This window comes from Heloderma suspectum, chromosome 5 (genome assembly GCF_057233095.1).
Source record: "Heloderma suspectum isolate Gila_16-S chromosome 5, 16-S_ref, whole genome shotgun sequence".
NCBI classification, from domain to species: domain Eukaryota; kingdom Metazoa; phylum Chordata; class Lepidosauria; order Squamata; family Helodermatidae; genus Heloderma; species Heloderma suspectum.
In genome coordinates, this window is record NC_139462.1 from 174,688,141 (window position 1) to 174,711,500 (window position 23,360).

The 23,360-nt window shown below is 38.0% G+C and overlaps 1 protein-coding gene across 12 annotated transcripts in view; it reads left to right on the forward strand.

The window, feature by feature from the left end:
- SATB1 (SATB homeobox 1) overlaps nucleotides 1-23,360 on the forward strand; it is a 156,155-nt gene that overhangs the window by 86,802 nt on the left and 45,993 nt on the right. For all 12 annotated transcript variants that reach the window (XM_084858379.1, XM_084858377.1, XM_084858376.1 and 9 more), the window contains 3 exons: nucleotides 3,129-3,583; nucleotides 14,286-14,498; nucleotides 20,521-20,676. In XM_084858379.1, the coding sequence (XP_084714505.1) occupies nucleotides 3,129-3,583; nucleotides 14,286-14,498; nucleotides 20,521-20,676 (824 nt within the window). The remainder of the gene's footprint in view (nucleotides 1-3,128; nucleotides 3,584-14,285; nucleotides 14,499-20,520; nucleotides 20,677-23,360) is intronic.

A 23,360-nucleotide genomic window follows, 5' to 3' on the forward strand; every position in this document is an offset into this window, starting at 1 on the left:
CAATGCGTTATACGCGGGGCTGCCTTTGACAATGGTCCGGAAACTTCAGCTGGTCCAAATAGGGCAACAAGGTTGTTAACAAGGACTGGCCAGTGAGCTCATATTATGCTGGTACTTTCCCAGTTGCACTGGCTGCCAGTCCATTTCTGGGCCCAATTCAAGGTGCTGGTATTAACATTCAAAGCCCTTAATGGCTTGGGGCCAGGTTAACTGAAGGATCGCCTCCTCCCATATGTGCCTGCCTGGACCTTAAGATCATCCCCAGTGGCCCTCCTCCATGAGCCCCTGCCAAAGAAAGTGAGGCAGGTGGCTACTAGGAGGGGGGCCCTTTCTGCTGTAGCACCCAGGCTGTGGAATGAGCTCCCTAGTGAGGTTTGCCTGGCACCTACATTGTATTCCTTTCGGCGCCAGTTGAAGACCTTTTTATTCTCCCAGGCATTTTAGTATTTTAGCTTTCTAGTCTTTTAGTTTTGCTGTTTTAAATCTGTATTTTAAATCTCTGCATTGCTGATAGGTTTTATCCTGGTTTTATTCTGGTTGTATTGTTATATTGTGGTTTTACTGTGTACTTTTTGGTTTTAATTTTTGTGAACCGCCCAGAGAACTTCGGCTATTGGGCGGGATGGAAATGAAATGAATTAATTAATTAATTAAAATATTGAAAACAATTTAAAACAATCAGCCAGAGACAATCCAGGACCTGATCAAAAAGACTTCATTATATGCTGCCAAATGCCTGAGAGAAGAGGGCAGTTTTTACTTGGCACCGAAAAGATGACAATGTTGGCACTAGGCAGGCCTCGCTGGGGAGATCATTCCATAAATGGGGGCCACTACCAAGAAGGCCTTTTTCCTTGTTGCTGCCCTCTGAGTCTCCCTCAGGGGAGACACCTGGAGGAGGGCCTTGGATACAGAGTGTAGCATACTGGTCAGTTCATGGCGGGTGAGGCGTTCCATCAGGTACTGTGGTCCCAAGCTGTGTAAAGCTTTGTAGGTCAAAACCAGCACCCTGAATTGGGCTTGGAAACATACAGGCAGCCAGTGCAAGCAGGCCAGAATCGGTGCTATATGGTCAGGTCATCTTGTTCCTGTTACCAGTCTGGCTGCCGCATTTTGCACAAGCTGCAGCATCTGAATGTGTTTGTAACATTAAAGTATGCCAGTGTGCTTGAATGTTACAAGTGTTTAATTTTTAAAATTAGTATTCATTAATAAGGGCCCACTGACATCCACCAGCTTTCTCATAGTTAAATGGGAGTTTGAATACTGAACACATTTCAAATTTTAAACTAAGTCTATCCATTCACACCAATCTGTTGCATGCTTATCATAGTTTGGGTGTAATGGTGACAGTGTGTAATCTTTGTGACAATTACTGAAAATATTATTTCAGTAATATATCTTGAATTTGGATTTAAGGATGAATGAATCTACCGTATTTTTAATTCATGGTTTTTCAGTGAACCCTGTAGTAAGAGGAAAACTTGGTATTTTTTTACTGTGTACAATCATCATAATTGGCCCTGCATCTCTATTAGAGTGTTTCCTTACATGTTACGGGGTTTACTAAAACATGTGGTGAGTTTTCTAAATTGGGAATGTGCAAAACAACCTTTAGTGAAAATGGAAGGCATTTTCCATTTTTGTAGCTTCAGTGCATCTTCAGTGACAACATATTTCTATGAAATCAAATCAGAATCTAGTGACAGTTGTCTGTAGATAGAATTGGATCCAGACTTGGTCATACTTTGAGTGGATCCATTGAAATCATAAGCTAGTCATGACTAATTGAAAGTCCCATTGATTTTAGTGGATCTACTGTGACTAAGTCTGGATCCAACCCATCATTTGATCCTAATTGCATTGTAATCAGTGATACAACCTCCATAGGTGTCGTATTAGCACATTTGATATACTGGGTTTAATCCAACCCTGGTCACCCACTAGTGAAGTGGATTTCCCTGCTACAGCTGCCAGCATACCCCCCAAATCTGCTCTGGAGGGTCCTCTATCCCTCTGGAACAGATTTGGGGAGAACAGACTTCAGCGGGGAAGAGAGGATACGGTCCTGATCTGCCAGCACTTTCTGTTTCACTGGTGCAAGAACACCATTGGTGGTGTTCTTTGCAATACAAGCCAATGTATTGCACCTATTTCAAATTTTCACAAAATTTCCATTTTGAGTAAATCAAGTGATGCTTTGATTATTGACCATTATTTTAATAATAGCATTGTATTCACTTTTCAAGATGCTGCTAGTAAATTAAAAAAATAATCCTGAGTTCTTCTAACTGAATACTTCTCTATGAGCTGTGCTAGCTGGAATGCATCCAAAACTTAAACTTCACCCAATATTAACAATAATTATGTAACTTTAAGGAAATACATATGAAATAATTCCAAGCCTTTACATTCCAAATCATACTCCCAATGTTGAAATCCATGGATGTCAGACAAAATGAGTCGAGTACAAAGTCCATTTTCATGGTGATACAAGAAAAACTCCATATTCATTCATTTAAGATTTTTGGCCTAGAAATGCCAATTGCCCTCTGTTTGGGAGTAAAGAGATTTCAAAAGACAGTGTCCAGGAACATGTTAAAGAAATTGTGTATAAAAATATTCAGATGCTCTGGTTAGGAAAACACTAAGAATATTGTATGGTTAGCATCTCTTGAATCAAATAGAGAATAAGATAGTAATAGTTTCATGAAGATCATCAACCTCTATTGTTTATCTGACTCTAGACCAGGGGTGCAGAACCTCTTCCAGCCCAAGGGATGAATTCCATTTTGGAGAAGCTCCTGGGGGCCACATTCCAGTGGTGAGCATGGCAAAAGTGGTGGGGCCAAAAATACCAACATATTTTAACTTAAAGTCTTACTGCCAGTAACTAAAAGTGGGGGAGGGGGGTTTCAAACTTTTAGTATATGGAAAAAACTGCATAAAAGTCAGGAAACAACCTAATGATCAGTGACTGGGGGAAGGGGGCATGGCCTTCTGAGGAACCCCAGAGGACTGGATTGGGACCACAGAGGGCTGGAGTTGGGCCCTGTGCCTGAGGTTCTGTACCCCTGCTGTAAACCATTTCATTTAAGTAAATAATATCTCTTATTTTCCCTCTGTAGCTGAAATGGATAGCCTTTCTGAACTATCACAACAAGGTGCCAACCACGTCAACTTTGGTCACCAGCCAGTCCCAGGGAACACAGCTGAACAGCCTCCATCCCCTGTTCAGCTTTCTCATAGCAGTCAACCATCTGTTCGGACCCCACTTCCAAACCTGCACCCTGGACTTGTATCTACTCCCATTAGCCCTCAGTTGGTAAATCAGCAGCTGGTAATGGCCCAGTTGCTAAACCAGCAGTATGCAGTGAACAGACTTCTAGCCCAACAGTCCTTAAACCAACAGTACTTGAACCATCCTCCTCCCGTAAGCAGGTCCATGAACAAGCCGTTGGAGCAGCAGGTCTCAACTAACACAGAGGTGTCTTCCGAAATCTACCAGTGGGTGCGTGATGAATTGAAACGAGCAGGAATCTCGCAGGCAGTTTTTGCACGTGTGGCATTTAACAGAACTCAGGTTAGACTTTTCTTTAAAAAAAAAAAAAAAGCAAAATTAATTTTTCCCCATCTACACTATTCATTATTCTATTATTTGCACTAACGTGGACTTGCCATGATGGATAAATAAAACATGATGCAAAATTGGTAGCTATATTTAGGCTGTGTCCGAGCCACACTTATGTGGAAGTATTCCTACTTTCATTCTTGTACTAGGAAATGTTGACCACAGTTAGCTGTTTCTCCTACGTATTTTTCTAACCCAATAACAATTGTTTGGGGAAGCAAGCAGTTAAAAAGAGCAACATTTTACTAAAGCCTTTAAGACACCATTTGACTATAAATAGTTCCCTTTGCTCCCATCTTGAGGAACATTTTTAAAACAGCACAGCTATGGGCTTATTCACATTTACACTCAATCAGAAGTAGTTCAGTAATACAGTTCTATATTGTCCACACTGCCAGCTCACTTAAATTCCTGCTGAATTAACAACACTGTACACATGTCATGGCACTAGCCAATGTGCCCATAAAACTTGGGTTGCAGATAGTTAGGGCTGCAGGTCACAACCTGGAAAAATGACCTTTTCCTTTAACACTACTGGTGCAGTAAGAAAGGTTAGCACTGCTACATCTCCTGCTGAGTCCCTTCTTTGATTTTGTCACTCTTCCTGCCTGCTAATGTTTGCCCTACAGCAGATAGGGGAGAAAAGTGAATGATGGAATCCAAGAAGAAACATGATGGGAGATGCAGCAGTAGCAATCTCTCTCATTGCATCAGTACTATTAAACATTAGATTCTGCAGATTGCAACTTGCAACCTTAATAGTCTTTACAGTTTAGATTTAGGCTGCAGAATGATCTCAGGGATGATGAATGAGTTACCCTGTCATCCTGCAACAATGTTCTGCCATTTTATGAGCCCAAAAACCAAACCATAGAAGGAGGATGAATCACACTACATCAGAGGTACGCCAACTAGAAAGGGGATATGAACACACAAACTAGTAAACCATAAAAACAGACAATTGAAATATATTAGACATATATGGTAAAGCAATACCAAGAATTGCATAGGGTAACATATGAAAACAGCCTATATAAACGGTCATAAGTGACAAAATCTTTTACCATTTTTAATTTTTACAATGTTTGTAAAAATTGGAGGTCACAATTCAAATTTTTGTGTTTTTTTATACAGTATAAAAATTTTATACAGTATAAAAAGAGAATTTAATAATTCCAAATAGAACAATTTAAAACACAACGCTATCTATCCAAGACATAAAACTAGTAATGAAAAAAATCCAATTTTATAAAGTGTTTACTAATATCAATGGAAGCTGATCCCCAGACCCATTTCAAACTGGGTTCTTCTTCATGGAGACTGAATCATATGTGGCCCTTTTATTGCAGTTTGTATCCTACCTTTATTTTATTTATATATACCATCCCAATGCTGTTAACAATAACATACCAAAGCAAGTACAAGGACATAAAAAGCAGCCACCAAGCACCAGGAAAAAAATTTAATCCTTCAGTTTTAAAAATTGCATTAGTTCATTTTTAGATTTTTGCACTGCTGCTGACTTTTTCCCTGGTTTTACTTTGGTTTTATTCTGTTTTAAATGTAAGGTTTTTATATTATGTTTTACTATGTGTATTTTATGGTTTTAAATTTTATTTTCTGAACCACTCAGAAAGCTTTGGCTATTGAGCAGTATAGAAATGTAAGAAATACAAATAAATAAAGTGAAATTATCTAACTATAGAAATGCTACAATAAACTATCAGTAAAATTTCAATGCAGTATCTGAGAAAAATAATTCAATTAATGAACAACAAAAAATTCATAAACATTGAATTCAGTAAATTCCTACAGTACAAACATTTCAATAAATAAGGTGAGGGTCAAAAATACTTAGAAGTTCACTAGGAAAATAGTCAAGGATTTTTTTTTGGAAGTTGTACCAATGGTTTTGGTCTTTTTAATCCATACTTGTATTTATAAAGTTGCATGTGAGTTCTAAAAATAATTTAAAAGGTTATGAAAGGCAGAGCAGGGGAATTCTTCCAGAATACCCCAAGTAACTAAGTCTCAAACTACAAATAATTCCACCGCCTGAAAAATCTGTCTTCTCGAAAACCCAGTAAACATTCCAGAGAATTGACTTCCCCAAAGTTCTAAACAAAATATGAAAAGAGGGGAGAAGACCCTACCAATGTTTGGGTAGGGTCTTCTCCCCTCTTTTCATATTTTGTTTAGAACTTTGGGGAAGTCAATTCTCTGGAATGTTTACTGGGTTTTAGAGAAGACAAAATAGGCCATTAAAATTTGTCTGTTTGTATGTTCACATTCTCTGTTCATATGATTTTACCTCTGTATCATATTTTCTTCCATTTTGTGAACCTCGTTCCTTTTTGTATAGTTGGAGTTTGTGTGCTCCCTGTGTCTAGTGACACATCCTCCTTGCTTTAAAAGAAGAAGAAACTGTATCTGCATGGGCACAAAATCCGTAAGTCAGCTTCATATGTATTAGCGGCTTGCTGATGTATAACCATCCCCATACTGTAGGTGGAGTGCACATTGGCTCTCCATTATGAATAATCTGAGTAGTTAGTATCTGTGAGGCTTCAGGAACTATATCTCTGCACCATGCCAAAGGTATAGTTTTTACACTGATTGCTCATTCTGCTATCTACACTCAAGTTCTGACACTTGTCCATGTTCTAAGTTTCCAAATGAGCACAGCTAGTTGAACCTGTCCTTTCATTATTTTTTAACCTTGGGCAGCTTGAACAAATTCCCCCCCCCCCTACTTTGCAAAAACAAATGGCAGGGGGTGTGAAAGTTTGGATTATTTTTGATTCATCAGTACATTTAATGTTTGACTTTTATTACACAAACTCAATTAGCAAGGTCCATCAGCCTGAGCTTTGGAAAATGTAACTGTTTAATTCTTTAATAGCTCTTTAGAACAATATAAATTGAAAAGTATTTGTGATTATTTCCAGCTCTGTGACTTCTTCCATTGAAGTAGAGGAATGATTTTGGCAATAACTGCATCTGCTTAATTTTAATTAAGTTGAATGTGTTGAAATATAAATTTTGGGATGTTTCAGTATGTGCAATTTATGCTATGAACTGAAGTTATTTTTAATTTGCTTCTGGACAATCAAGAACTATTTTACTGAAAAATATAGATGTAGTTCAGGGAATTGTGTGTCTTTTAACAAGTTAAGTTCTTCAGCTAGTACAGAGATGTTAACTAACAGTTGGAAACCATGCAAGTAAATTTTTATTGATGTCGTTAGGAAGTCTGTTAAAGTAATAACACTTCATTTTTATTAGTGGGCTAGATCAAGCCCAGTGATACACTAAAGCTGACCTTATTAGCTGCTGCACAACTGCCATAGTGACATTGGTTGGTGCCATCTTCTAGGATACCTTCATAAACTTTTGAAAGTAATACAGTTTTTGGTCACATTCTTTCTAGTATTCCAGAAAAGACAGGAAGCCCAGAAATGATGATTGCAACTAAACCTGTATAAATAAGTATAATTTTAATCATTGATGTTCCTCTTATGTCCTACCCATCTTTTTAATTTCTCTTCATTATTAACTTAACAAGAAATATCAATGCAGTACTTTAATGTAAAACTTATTTGTAAAAACAAATTCCATGGTTAAACAAAAACCAAATTTGTTAAAGCAAGTTTATCATGTTTCAGATTTTATATTTAGGCATACGTAATTTTCTGTGTAATACAAAGAAATGCATCATACGCAAAGAAGCTGATACTGTGATTTATAGCTGCAAATGTATTTCCTGCGTTTATTTTGTTCATATATGGTTCTGGATCCTATCATCTTTATGTTTTGTTCCACTGATGCTACTAGTGAGCATCTTTTCACTTATGTTCCAGGATTCTACATACACATATTGACCTACACAGGTTTGCACAATTGGTGTGGCTTGTTGTGGCTTATTTACAACAAGCCACAACAAGCCATGGCACACATGGGGCACCATCCTGAAAATTGAAGTCACGACTTTGGCTTGTTGTGCCATCTGAACCTTGCAGGGGTGAGTTGTGCAAGGGTTAAACAACCCTCGCAGAAAACATGGCCTATTCTAGAGTTATGCAAGGATTATTTAACCCTTGCACAATTCACCCCACCAGCTTCAGATGACCCGACAAGCCACAGTCGTGGCTTGAATATTCAAAATGGCTTATTTAAGCCATGGTGGGCTTACGATCATCCAAACAAAGTGATCCACTTATATCACTTCTTTTCAATCTCCGAAGGCAGTGATATTTGTTTTCAGAAAGGCAGTTTTCCCTCTGAGATTTCTAGATGTTTGTCCATTTCCTCCTTTCCATATACATATATTAGTAGCAACTGCTACATTCCATTGATCATACTTTAATCTTACATAGTACAGTAAAAATGAAAAATGCTTTTGGATATTTAAGAATAAAATTCAGTAATTTGTGTTTACATCAACTATAATTTTCCTAGAGTGTGTCCCAGAAACAGTGACTGCAGTCCACACAACGGTATGGCTATACTTGTTGATTGCTATACTTCTAGCTTTTGTCACTAGGAAGAAGGTAGTACATTGCTGAAAAGACTAGGAAAGTCCCTAACAAACCTTTGGGCTCTTTGTTTTGCTTAGCAGTAGAACTAATTAGGCTAGAGGACTTGCTTCTTCTAAATAACTGCTTGGGAGGAAAAGTTACCCACCACCATGCTAAGTGGCAGGCTGAAACTCTCCTAAACCACTTAGAGATACCTTTTTAAATATGGTGAGCACTATATAAATCTATTAAATTATTATTTATTATTATTACTATTATTAACAATAATAGCAGTAGTAATAATAAAAAGTTGGTCTACTTCCCAGTACCCTAACATGCTGCTTGAGACCCGTAGCATGGGGAACATGTGTGCAAGTAATTCCTGTTCTATTCTTATGTATGTGGAATAGCATGGCAACCTATCTGGACAAAGTTGGTGCTGCATGCAGTCATTTGAAGACCACATCAAAAGTTTACCCAGATCACCCTGCTAGGTTTTCTTCATTTCCTCCTTTTTTTATTTTGTCTTTGGCGCACTGCTTATTTTCCAGTAAAATGAAGAATGAAGATGGATTATTCAAAATTGATAACAGTAATGGACCATCCTGTAATGTTTTATTGAATTTCAGTTCTGTAAATTATGTGGTGGAGGGAAATTTGCCTGCTTAAGTATAACAGAAATTGCCACTGTGTTCGTATAATTCTTCACAGTGTAATTTAAGAAAAAGCACACTGCCCATATCACTGTTAGAGTAAAAGGTAAAAAGGTGCTATTACACTATCACGACAGCTCTTGTCTTGCTAATAAGTGACAAAGATAAATGTGTCTGCGTATAACTTACTTGGCAGGGCTCCAAACTTGCGGGTGGAGTTTGAAAATAATCTTCCACCTGGATATGAGATTTCAATCCACTGCAGTGAAGGCCGCATACAAGAATGTTTTGCATATTTGGGGAGGTTTCAGCAAATCACATTTTTCTTTGGAGAGCTTTGAAGTTCCATGAGCCTGATAAAATCTATCTGAATAAGTGATTATGTTCAAAGAGCAGACAAACTGGGGGCCAGGCAAGCTATGTTTTAGTTCGTATTGGCAGACACTTTTATTTATTTCCCTTTTTAAAGAATTCATAATTAGCTTTTGAAACCACTGATACTTATTGAACATTTTTGTGCAATTACTAATGAAATATACTTGTGATGATTTGTAAAGATTTTGTTTATTTTTTATGTGATGTGGCTATGGCTTAAATTGACTTCTACTGTAAGGGAAAATATGCTCAAATGAGCAAATACATGGCAGATGTCTAATAACCGAAATATAATACATTGGCAAATTACCTTGGTTACATTAATGCAGTAATCATTAGTATGGCTGGTTATGATACATTCACTTTATTTTTATTTATTTCATGTCATTTATAGACCACTTTTCTGCACATGTGCATTCAAAGTGGTGTTCAATTAAAATCAGTAATACAAATAATTTAAAACAACAGAATTGATCAGTTAAATGAACACCAAACAGCAGCAACAGAACTATAAGGCAAGACATGTTTCAGACCCTAAATGCCTGTTTAAATAAAATGGCCTTAGTAGCCTCACTGAAGGTGAGTGGAAATTGGGTCTCTCCAAAGAGGGAGTTCACAATTGCAGTGCCACTGTTGACGATGCCCTGCCAGTCATATATCCAGAGGAGATAGGGCTGAGATGTTTTGTGGCATTTCAGGGCTTAAAAAGTAAATGGTTCACAGTAGCAGTGAAGGCAAATTATGGAGGCTTTAGTCAATAATTGAATATGTTCTAAGCATTTTGCATACATTAACGATCCACAACTGAAATCCAGTGGCCTCCTGAAGAATACCAGCCAGCTCACTAGTTTCTAACAGATAGGCAAGAGAAGGAGTAGTGGTATAGATAGATGGGATGATTACACTTGCTGGAAGAAGGATGGGGAGGGAAGGACATGGCCCACTACCTTCTGTCCTCTCTTTTAAGGGAAATATTGTTTTATGAGAAGCTTGTTCTTTGATTTTTTTGTGGACAGATGTTTATATATGGCTGCCAGCATACTGTTACATGTCATATATATTGATAGCTATATGCAGACACACACAGGCGCGCACACACACTGCTTTTTTCAAACAGTGTGCAGAATACAGCATGACTTGAGAGAACTGCTAATGTATTGCATTTTTTAAAAATAATAATTAAGAGTGTAGGCATGCCTCCTTTTCAATCAGCCTCTTTTTAGGACAGTGTTAGGGAAGGCTCATAGGAGACACACCAGTCAGGAAGGTAGACATGAACTTTACATGAGCAAGACTTAACAGTTTCTCCAGGTTTCTTTGGAGAAGCAGGCCCCCTCATAAACCACATTCCTCTTGGGGATGAAATGGGCATCAACTGTGGTCAGAAGATTTCTCATAGTTGTGCTTGTGGCCCTCTTCAGTAAAGGTAAAGGATTTATAAAGTTTGCTAGCTTCTTTCATCATGAACTTGCACTATTCCTTCTTCCTGTGATTACGCAAAGCAAGCAAATCTTCTTCCCATTCAGGCCATGCTGCAGGATTATTAAAGCCGAAAGTTTCCGCTGCAGGAAACTGTGCAATTTGTCTTGTTAGGAATTTGTGGGTTTCAAACTGGGATACTGCTATCATATCATGGAAGGTGTAGAGGACATAATTTCATTATTTCTCTTAAACAAGAACAGGGCACACACAGGAACTCAACCCCGATACACTAAGTCCAAGGCCACCTAGTGACTAAAGGATACAGTGACATTATCCATACAGACATGTAATTCTAGTGTGTGTTTTGGGAGTGACTGGATTATTATCACTCCAAATGCAGAGAGGTGCCAGAATTATGCTGCTTTCAGAGGAAGTCACATGTGTTATCTCTACTCTTTGATATGCCTTTTTCCGATCAAGAGGCATGGCCAGAGCAGCACCACATACAGAGATGCGACTGAAGAACTTCTATGTGGTCAGATATTTCTCCTTCTCGTATGGGCATCATGAAGTGTATGTTCACGGTCAGAGGGCAAGTTCAGACTATTGTGGAAGCTTCTGCTTCTGCACCTCCTATTAAAATAGTGCAGTCCATCACAAGCATTGCAACTGTGTGCAACTGCAGCATTTATAAGTCTCTGAAAATGTAAGCATGTTAAGTAAACCACCGAATAGTCTCTTTATTAATCCTAGATAATAGATTGAAATTATACTTAAGCAACATTTATTAATCTCTCTCAAAGGCATATGAAACCAAATTTATAAGTTTTTAAATCAGAATTGATACAATTTGCTGCCCTCTTGGAAATGCATGACTATGAAACTTGTATTAAAATACGTTCTTGAGCAAATATCCTGTGGATAGCTATTTAAAGCAACAGTCCTAAGCATGCTTATCTAGTCATAAATTTCATTGAAATTAATCAGACCTACTTCCAAGTGGTAAGAAATGGGTTGCAGGTTTTAGTGCTTTTGGATCACACTTGTAAAAGGTGTGATGTAGACAATAGAGTGTTGTTCTTGGACTGAAAAAACCTGGGTTCAAACCCCTGCTCAACCATGAAACTCACTGGGTGATCTCAGACCAGTCACATATTTACACTCTAAATTACCTGACAGGGTTGTTGGAGGATCAAATAAGGTAACTATTATGAACAGTGCCTTGAAGAAGGAGAAAAAATGTGGGAAAAGGTAATATTTGATTTTTATAATTTCTTAAATTAACTAATGTATGGCACAATCCTTCATAGCTGGCTGGGGAATGCTGGGAGTTGTAGGATTTTTTCTGCCTAAATATGCACAGAATTGCACCCTTAGGTTACAATCCTGTACCCATTTCCTGAGAGTAAGCCTCATTGAACTTAATGGGACTTACTTCTAAGTAGAGGATAGTGCTATTAATTAATTAAAATTGATACTACACTACTCTGACATCTGAAAAATAAATTACTTTAGTAATTACCCAGTGAGACTGAAAAGTGCCTCCAGCTTCAGCTGAGGAATAATATTTGCCTCAGCTATCAGAAGTTTGGAAAATGCTGGTTTATGTTCATTAGTGATAATCTGCCAGGGTTTTGCATTTTTCCATTGATTTCTCACTGTACCTTTTCTTCATAAATATGCAAAACCTCATCCCCAAAAGATGACAATCACACTATCATTAAAATAATTTTGCAAATGTGGGGACTACTGTCAAATTGCTCTGATGCACCAGTTATGGGTGTTTGTTTGTGTTGGGTTTTAGTGTAAAGTTTCTTATATGGCCATAGGGCATTTCTGGCTGAAAGACGTGCAGAACCTCTGTTCAGAACCAAATTCCATTTTGGAGAAGCTCCCAAGGTCTGCATTCCAGTGGTAGGAGGGGCCAATGGCAAAAGGGTTGGGGCCAAAATGCCAAAAATAGCATATTTTAATTTAAAGTTCTTGCTGGCTGTAACAGAGCCTTACGGAAGTCAGTTCAACCTTTTAGAATGGGGAAAAAGCTGCAGAAAGGCCAAGAAACCACCAAACAACTGGTGGTCAGGGGGCAGAAGTGAGGCCATTGGAAGGGGGCATGACCTTCTCGGGAACCCTGGTGGGCCAGATTGGGATCCCAGGAGGACTGGATTTGGTCCCTAGGCTGAGGTTCTGCACCCTGCCATAGGGCCATGTATTCCCACCTTTTAACAGATTGGTTTTAGTTTATCTTACTTCCTAAGAATTAAATTTCCCACTCTTTTCAGGTTGTTTAATTCCTCCTTTAACCTTGGTTTCTATTTTGTTAAACAGATTTGTCCACTGTGTGTGTGTGTGTGTGTGAGAGAGAGAGAGAGAGAGAGAGAGAGAGTGTACACCTCTGTCCTTGGTGACTGCTTCAGCTACAGACTCTTTGGGGCAGAAAGAATCAGAATCCAAACCCATCAACTACCTTCAGAGATAATAATCCCAATCCGTGCAGTCTGTAGTATGCAATATAGGCAAGTGTCGGTGCAACTCACTAAGGTTACCAAAACAGCTAATAGCTCCGCTCTGTCAAATGAGCAAGCCATTTGCTACAGGGGATAGCTAATGATGCAGTTTTGCTAGCCAGAGAAAAAAGTCCTTCCTGCCATCCACATACGGTGGTCAGGTAGATCTTGAGTGTGAAGTCATGTAACAGCTTGATTGTATAAAATGATCAGCTATCATGAGATAAAATAAAAATACCTAGATATCTAAGCTATCCTTAATTATATAGCAGTTTTGTCAGGGTTATGTGGTTTTTTTTAAAAGAAACAAAGCTTTCCTGTGTGCATCCCCTGAACAACATGCCAGGATTTTGGATTTCTAGAACCTGTTTTCTCAAGGCAGGTGATTGTGTGAAGGTTGTTAGTACCTGGGTGGCAACTGAATGCTGTCTACCTTCATATCTTGGGTATTTATAAATGTATGAATAAATTGGTAAACAATTCCTTCTGTGGGTCATGTGTGATTTTTGGATTTTGTTTAATAACTTTCTAGTGTGTGTGTATATATGTATGTGTATGTAGTATGTGTTTTGACACATGATGATAAATATGTGCCTTCATCAATTAAGAGATCTTTTCCAGTGATTACCTGTTCATTTACTCAAGTTTTTTTTCAAATATATGGGAGGAGGAAGCAAAGTACTGCTTTCAGAATGACAATCAGCATGTGAATGTCATTCTATTTTCTACTTGTAAAGCTTTCTGTGTATCAAATCTGTAAGTCATAAAATGCCCCCCAATTTTCAGAAATGGCTTTGACTATGTAGGTTGAATATGTGCTTTATTGCAGCCTTGAATTAGTGATTTAATAATGCTGCAGAATTATTTGGATTTCATATATACTTATTCTTCTATGTCTTAGAAAGATATCATGGCAAGTTAAGTCAGTAAAAAAGAGAAGACCAATTAAACAGATTCAGTTTGCATTGTGCATAAAGTAGATGCTTAATATAATTAAGGGTGCAGTTGATGCTCTCTTCTGCACTTCGTAATTTGTTAGTAATGCATTCCTATGCAGGATGAATGTATTTTTACTGTTAGTGAAACAAAGAAAAACATGATTAGCACTATTGACTACGTGTATAAAACTGCATAGCGTAATGTGGCTTTGTGTGTGTGCATGTGCTTTTTCCTTCTGCAGGGCTTGCTCTCAGAAATCCTGCGAAAGGAAGAAGACCCCAAGACCGCTTCACAGTCTTTACTGGTAAACCTTCGGGCTATGCAGAATTTCTTGCAGCTGCCAGAAGCAGAAAGAGATCGAATATACCAGGATGAAAGGGAAAGAAGCTTGAATGCAGCTTCTGCTATGGGCCCCACACCTCTTATAAGCACACCACCCAGCCGACCTTCACAAGTAAACTATTTTCTAAGTTTCTCTGATCTACTTGTTGCTAAAGCATTAGTGATCCGCAAAAAAGAAAGACATGCTGCAGTTTTTCCAGCTATAGTAATGCAAGTAGGAATTCTAATTAAATTTTTAAAATCATAGTTGCACAAGCCATGCCATGCCATACATTTGTATTTATTTTATCTTTTAAAAACTGGAGCAGGCAGTCGAAAGAAATTGTGGAATTGGTTACAGGGGCTTTGCTTGTGCTATGGAAGTCAACACAGTACAGACTTTTGAATCTAGATTTCTGAAGCACCAATGATCTATCTACAGCCTCACACTAGCTCTGGAATTTTAAATTTTAAAAATCCTGTGAGGAGTTGCATGTTCTCTTCAGTTGTTCATCTTGCTTTGTGCTGCTAGTTTTGTTTCATAAGTTGCTTTAATTGTCCTGTAGCCCTCAGGGAATTAGCACTCCTTTGTGTTTAAGGACTATACTTCTTGATGAATTCCACCCACAATACCTGAGGCAACTTATGGGAAAGCTGAGTGCCAGTGTATGGCTCTTCAAAGAACACACAGTAATGTGTGAAGGGGAGGTGCATGTCTAAAAGCATAATGTAAAATAACAACTGGGATATTCAGCCAGGATCTGCTAATGTCTCTCTTAACACTAGCATTGCTAGAAATACAAAGTCACCCAGTTCTCATATAAATTATTGAAGCTGATTCGTCAATATTTCTAGAAATCTAGTCAAAGGTTTATCAAACTAAGTTTTCTGAATAAGAGGTTTCTTGGACCCTCGTGACTTCCTGCTTCTGGCTGCAGAGCTTAGGTTGACCTTCAGATTTGCATGATACAATTTCTAATTTCACCAGCTATCTTTATGTGTATATCTAGCACTTGTTTAAGATTGTTTAAAACCACATTTGAAAACTGAATGCCTAATTGTTTTCTATATAGAGAATAGTATAGTTGACCATCTTTCTGCCAAGTCTAGTTTTAATGACACATATGAAATGGCCAAAATATAAAATACAGCCTTCTATTCTTGAGAAACCACCATGGAGAGGACAGTTAATGGAAACACTAACACTTAAATATAACTGTGCTTCCAGGCGCCAGTGTAATAATGGAGTAGTAAACTTTGTCCTGATAAAAGCCATTCTGAAAGCAACTGCATTTATTATACCTCTTTTGCCATTTGTTGAACTGAACTGAAAAGTAGTTTGTTTTGCCTGGAATGAACTACTTTATGAATTTTAATGTACAATGTAATATTAAAAGCTAAACCAGGATTAAAATAGATTTTTGTTCCTAAACTAAAATAGTACTTATGGGAATTGGTTTATAAATTTATTTATTTTTCTTTGTTTTCACCTGGGGAAAATAATGTGAGCTCCCATATTTGAGAAAACCTGTTCATTTACTTGTTTGAGTCTTCATCAGTTTGAGCTTTGTTCAGAAAATATGAGTAACTCCAGAATTTCCTGTTTTTATAGTTAGCCTTAAGTAAGGAGGTAGGTATATAAAAGGATTTCCTAGGAGAGGTGCCTTTCTAAACATATTTAAATCGCTACTAGGAAAGGAAATTATTTTTTCTTAAGACAGATGAGACTAAAAGTTTTTGACAGTATCATAGAAATGTTAGTAAAGTTTTATCACCATTGCAAACGGTCTTTTAGACATAAGATGTTAGCAGGCATTTGTTTCACATTTTGTAAAGTGCCCTGTGCATTGACGGAGCTGTATAAATAACACTTCTAGTTATGGGTTTTGGTGGTGCACCAGTGTAAAGTTTTTGAAAGTTTTAATGTCTTTTGCTAGCACTTTTATCCCAGAGTTCTGTCTTGAGTTAATTTCTAACTCTTTAGCTCTCAGTGCCCTTTCGGGAAACTTAATGTTATAAACATCTCCTCTTTGGGGGGAGAGGGAGGAAATAGATGTATAAAGTATCACACTAAATTGTGACTGATCCTTTCAATATGAATTATGAAAAAAAATATTTATAGATAGCCTCTAAAAGGTTAATTAGCAATATATAATGTAGTGCTCACTAGAGCACAGCAGACTAATCATTCATGCTATTCTTAATGGTTCAAGAGAAATTGTTAGGAAGGAAGGGAAATATTTTTGATGTTAAACTGTATGCAAGAGTTTGGAGAGAGAAAAAACCTCAAGCGACCCATATTCCACGTTCATCCGTGTACGTTAAGCAACCTTATTAGTGTTTTGTCCTAAAAGTAATTTGGCCGCCTCTTTTCTTTAAAAAGAGTTGTATAAATCTTTATTCACCATGATAATTAATTATAATTAAGGAAAAGTTGTCCATTGCCCTTCGTCTTTTTTGGATAAGGACTTTTAGAGAATTGTTTACTATAAATATTTAAATCTAGTCAGTATAGATACATATGTATGTGTACATATTTATAGAGATAGAGTTAGTATATGTACATATCTATGTGTATATGTATATACATATGTATACATTCTCCTGTAGTAATATACATATTAGTATTGGTATGTATGTGTATATATACGTACGTGTGTGTGTATGCATGCCAACATTAGTGTAATCTATTCTGTTTGATGGTTTCTCTGATTTAGCCCATGTAATATGACCTGCTTTTAAGAATGTTATTAAAACATTATACTCTCTAGTCTTGAGAAAATTATTGCTTTTGAATCAAGATATACCCTCAACGTATAAACGTTCAATGAAGTTGCCACCTTTTTCTAATCAATACCAGATAGAGAACCAAACCGCTGCAGACGTAACTTATGGCACTGTGGAGTGCAAAGCTCAAGGTGTTTTTTTTTTATTTACTGTTTTAAGACATTTTTAAAAACTAATGTGGTTTCAAAGTATCGCAAACCACACAGCTTGTCCAAAATAAAACAAAGCTAAGGCAAAACCAGAATGTTCAATGTAGGAAACAAAGGCCAAATGAACATGTATAAGAGGGGGAATTGTGATCATATATAAATGTTCATCAGCAAACAAGCTATGCTGTAACATTAAGGACTATTTAGCTGTTCCTTAATGGATTACAAAGTGAGCAACAGTGAAGTAGTATGCCTCAAGCTGTATTCAAAAGAAACTTAACAAATAGATATGTACATATATTATCTCTATCTCTGTAAATATATACACATACATATGTATCTATATTGTATGTGTAGTATATTGTAGTTGCTCCTGAAAATAAATTCCCCTATGCTCTGTGTCCACATTGCCTTGGAAATGTATAACCTCTGATCACACATGGTTCCTCTAAACACATCATTAATTCTGTTACCAATAAATTTGGCTTTGAAGGCTAAAGTTGGAAAATTAGGAAACCTTTGTTGAAGGGTATGAGAAAGTCCAGATATATGCCAAAAAACTATGATGGCCAAGCTAGACATGACGTTCATTACGTAGTTTTTCCTTGCACAGAGTAATGATGATGATGATAATTGATCTAGACAAAGTCCATGACAAATATATATTGCAACAAATCAGTACAATATATACAATGGATAAAATTCCAAACTCTCTATTATAGCAAGAATGGAATACAGGGATACAAAAGGAACACACTAATTCAAATTAAACGCTATCTCCAAAGCAGTTTACAGCAATTTTATCCAGTACTCTCTTTTTGGTCTTTCTTGCTGCCAAGGCAAAAAGAGCTACTTTGTATGTTACAAGGCATTAGCACTACTCAAGAGAAAACAAAGTTTCCACAAGGGTGTTCATACCCCCACAAGTCAGCAAGGGTTTCAAAAATCTCTCTAGGATCCATATACGGAGAGCAGATTAAAATACAGTATGCTAGATCCTATCCTTGTGTAACTGATTTTTTTAATAGCCCGCATGGGGAGTGTAAGATGGATTGGAGGTGAGAGGGGCTTTAATCTTTGCCCCACTGCAGTCCAAATCAGAATTGTCCCCTGCACTTGCTTGTCCCCGCCCCCCCCCCCCCCAAGCTAGGCTTTGGTTCTGCTGAAATTGACAAAAAAATGCTGGATTGAATGGTTCAGCGGCCCACCTTTAGTAAAAACAGAAAGTACATCATGCAAGTCTGAGGTCTTCCTGTCCCTGATGGAATATTTGCTAGGGAAGTTAATTTCTAAAGAGATGCAGGGACTCAGATTTAGTCCAACTGTTCTATAAATTTTTCTTTACTGCTGTTTGGGAGGCGAGAGGCAGGGAATGGTAGCACTCCTTGGAAAGGGAAACACACTCTACATTTGCTTAATAGAAACATTTACAATATTCGTATTCTGACTGGCTTGTGGAAATAGTTGTTGGCTACAAAGCCTAGACGTAATGTGTTGAATGCTGAATAAACAAAACATTTAGTTTTGACTGTCCCAAGATCACAGAAACAAGTCCTACAATTCCCAGCATTCCTCAGCCAGCATTTTCATGTCATTTATTATATTTCTATACCTCCCTGTAGCCAAAGCTCCCTGGGCGGTTCACAAAAATTAAAAACCATTAAGATACATTATATAAAGTATAAAACTATTCACGCAAGGACATAAAACAGATAGCACACAGAACAACAACATACATCTAAAAGCATTTAAAAGGATGGTCGGAAACCATCCAGGACCTGATCAAAAGACTTGTTATATGCTACCAAATGCTAGAGAGAAGATGGCAGTTTTAGCTTGCGCTGAAAACATGGCAATGTGGCACCATGGGGTTCTCATTAGGGAGATCATTCCAAAAATGGGGGGCTACCACCGAGAAGGCCCTCTCCCCTGTTGCCTGGGAGTTGTAGGACTTTTTCTGTCGAAATATGCACAGGATTGCACCCTAAAGATACCAAGGAGTAAGTGGGCAAATATCCCCATTGTCCCTTTCTCTTGGCCTCAGCCTGTCAATATTCCTAACATAACTTATGAAGTTGAAAAATATGATAATATATTCAAAGCACTTTTAATATTTGAAAGTACCAAATTAATGCTTAGAATTATTATTAATCCATCTGTTTTCTTGCTTTCCTTTAATTGAGAGCTAGTGTGTGGAGTGAGTAGGGTTGGACGTAGACCGGGAAGGCCAGAGTTCATCTCTCGACTTTTCCACAAAGCCTACCTGGTGATCCTCAGACAGTCAAAACTAAAAATTTTGTTTATTCAGCAATCAACAAATTGTGTCCAGTCTTTGTTGCCAACAATTATTTCTACAAGCCAGTCAGAATAAGAATAGTTTATCTACTACAGCTTTTCATTAACTGTGAAGGAGTAAAGTTCATTTATACTGCAATCCTATACACACTTGCCTGAGAAGAAGCCCCTTAGAACTCAATCTACTTCTGAGTAGATATGTATAGGATTGCACTGCCAAAGATCTGCAAGTACCTATTGGGCTTTTGTTAGTTTTGATTAATTTTGATTTATTTATTTATTTATTTATTTATTACATTTCTATACCAATAGCTGAAGCTCTCTGGGCAGTTCGCAACAATTAAAACCATAAAATAACAGCACGATTAAACATAATATAAACATTTAAAAGTTTATAAAAGTTTAAAGCTACACTATAAAACCAAAATAAAAAGCAGCAGCAGTGTAGATATCTAAAATACAGTAAAAGATTTAAGAACAACAGAAACTGAAAGACTAAAATGCCTAGGAAAATAAGAAGGTCTTCTCCTGGTGCCAGAAAGACCACAACCAGGGTGCCCTAATAGAAAAGGCCCTCTCTTTAGAGGCCCTCACTTCATTTGGCAGGGGTACCCGGAGAAGGGCCTCTGAAGACGATCTTAGGATCTGGGCAAGTACATATGGGAGGAGTTGATCCTTCAGGTAAGCTGACTCCAAGCTGCTTAGGGATGTGTAGGGCTTTCACAGGAGCTTGTTACAGAAAATATGTATTCCTTTCACTGTATATCTAAGCATGCTAACTTGAAAGTAAGCCCTCTTCATTTTAAGGAAACTTCTTTTTAAATAAGAGCATCTAAAAGTGCAGTGTGCTGACATTTGCAGTTGCTCTTAACTGGGCATCCTTTTTTATCTATTTGCTAATGACATTCATATCATACTTTCTAGGTAAAAACAGCTGTTATTGCAACAGAAAGGAATGGGAAACCAGAAAACAATACTATGAACATTAATGCTTCCATTTATGATGAGATCCAGCAGGAAATGAAGAGAGCTAAAGTGTCTCAAGCATTATTTGCAAAGGTTGCCGCAACCAAAAGCCAGGTAAGGGCCTTAAGAGGCATCAGTGAATTACATTTGCTCTTCAAGCTTTTCAACAACTGTTCCAATAAGGAACTGAGTTGGGATTCATGGTGTGGTGAGGGACATAATAAAGTATGGGCATAAGCCATAAATTATTAAGTATGGTTATATAACAAGTTGGCTGAGCTCAATTTCTTTGGACTTCAAGGTGTCTTAAGCACACTGAACTTTCTCTGAATTTTGTCCTATTGTATTATAAAACTTGATGTCTTTGCCAGCAATATTATTGAAAGCTGCTATCCTGTGGATGCACAATTCAAACTACTCTGGATATATCCATATCAGAGTATCAATGGAAAATGCTAAACCAACTTCAAACTGTGTGGGTTAAGATCCTGGTTTATAACCATAGTTTCCTGGTCTGGATATAACAGGAGACTATGAGAAAGCGAAGACTTTCTGGTTGAATTTGTGTCATGCCCAGGAAACAAGCTATATGCATGGGCACAAAGCTTGTTCATATCTTGGCATATTAGGCTAGGATGTGATAGTTGGAACTGCTTAGTGGCTGTGTTCGTATATTAAATTAAACCAGATGATGGGTTGGATCCAGACTTGGTCATACTTAGGGTAGACCTATTCATATAATTAACCTAAGTCATACTGATTTCTTCTCTAGTAAACATTAGTTCTACTCTACTTAAGTCCCATTAGGTCTATTCTAATTATCTGAACCCAATCCATTCCTTTGACGGATTTCTTTTTCCCACACCCCAGAATTTTGGGCATCCTCAGAGTCATACAAATGCAATCTTCAAAACTAAAATATATTATTAAGATACTTTTCCTAATCCTAACACTGAATTTGCCTTTATTGTTGTTAGAACACACTGAGCTGATGCCTTCGCTGAGTCTGTGCAACCCCAAAATCTCTCTCCTGGGTTGTTACAACCAATGTATACCACCATAATACAGGGTAGGGCTTTTTGCGTCTCAGGCTGTAATCCTAAACACACCAGAGAGTAAGACCCATTGAACACAATAAGATTTATCTTCGAGTAAATATGCGTAGGAGCACACTGGCAATGTGCAGCTATTTGCACTTATATAAAATTTCAGCTGCCGTTCGTTTGAGGAAATCCTTTTGGAACTCTGAAGTATCTGCACAAGATTTACCATCTTGAATAATGTGGTCTGCAACTTGTATACTGCAGTCACCCCTGTCTCCAGATGATTTATGGATAAGTTAAATAGCACCAGTTACAATTTTTTAAAATGCTTGGGAAACTCCACAGTTTACATTTTTCCATTATGTAAACTACCCTTGTATTCATACCCTTTGTTTCCTGTTTTTAACCAGTGGCCAGTTCAAAAGAGGACCTGTTCTCTTATCTCATGTTTGCTGAGCTTCCTTAGCAAGGGACTTGGTCAAAAGCTTTTTGAAAATCCAAGTATGCATAAAAGTCATTGCAGTATTTAGCAAAGCCAACAAAATATTCTGAACAAAGACAAGTGTGGTATGTAGTCATTAGAGCATCAGATTAAAATCTACAACCTTACAACAGCCCACAGGCTCTGGGTGGTTTGTTATCCAGTCCAACAAGCCACCCTGGCTGGGTTAGGACGACACAAGAAGCCATGCTGGCAAGGGTAATTAGGCGAATCTGGCTGGCATGCGACCAACACGTGCAGGATGGTTAACAGGCCATGGTGGCTTGTTAACCACCCTGGCCAGGTTCTCATGGCATAACAAGCCGCACTGTTGAGGGTAGTTATTTTATTTATTTACAATATTTGTATACTGCTCCATAACTAAAACAGATTTTGGAGCTGTGAACACAAAAGATAAAACAGTGAAAGAATAAAAACATTAAAACACCATATTAAAATTATGCTTAAAAAAACAAAAAACAGAATGCCAACAGAAACTGTGGCTGGTTAATTAAGGAATGCTTCCTGGAACAGTGCTGTTTTCAGAAGGCACCAGAAACAACACAGTATTGATGCCTGCCTGACCTCCAAGGGCACGGAGTTCCAAAGAAAGGGGGCCATCACACTGAAGGTTCTTCCTCTGGTGGACTCCAGTCGGGCTATAGGTCCATGTGGAACCACCAAGAGCATGCCCTCCAGTGACCTCAGTGATGGGGCAGGGTGGTAAGGGAGAAGGCGCTCTCTCAGTTATCCTGGTTCCAAGTTGTTTAGGGCTTTGTACACTAGTACTAAAATCTTAACCCTGGCCCGGTAGCAAATAGGGAGCCAGTGCAATTCCCTCAACAAAGGAGTTACATGCTGAAAAGGGGCAGCTCCCAACATCAGCTGAGCTGCTGCGTTCTGCACCAGCTCCAGCTTCTGGAGCAGCCTTAAGGGCAGCCCCACATAGAGTGCATGGCAGTAATCCAGTCTTGAGGTTACTAGTACCTGTACACTGTGGCCAAGCTATTCCTGTCCAGGAGAGGCCATGGTTGGTGAATCAGCCAAAGCTGGTAATAGGCAGTCCGAGCTGCCATGGCCACTTGGACCTCCAGCAACAGTGATGGATGTAGGAGTACCCCGAAACTACAGACAGACCTGATCTTTCAGAGGGAGTGCAACCCCATCAAGAACAGGCAAAGAGCCTGTTTCCTGGACTCGGGAACCACTCACCCACAGGGTTTCCATCTTGCCAGGATTCAGTTTCAGTTTATTGGGCCTCATCCAGCCCATTA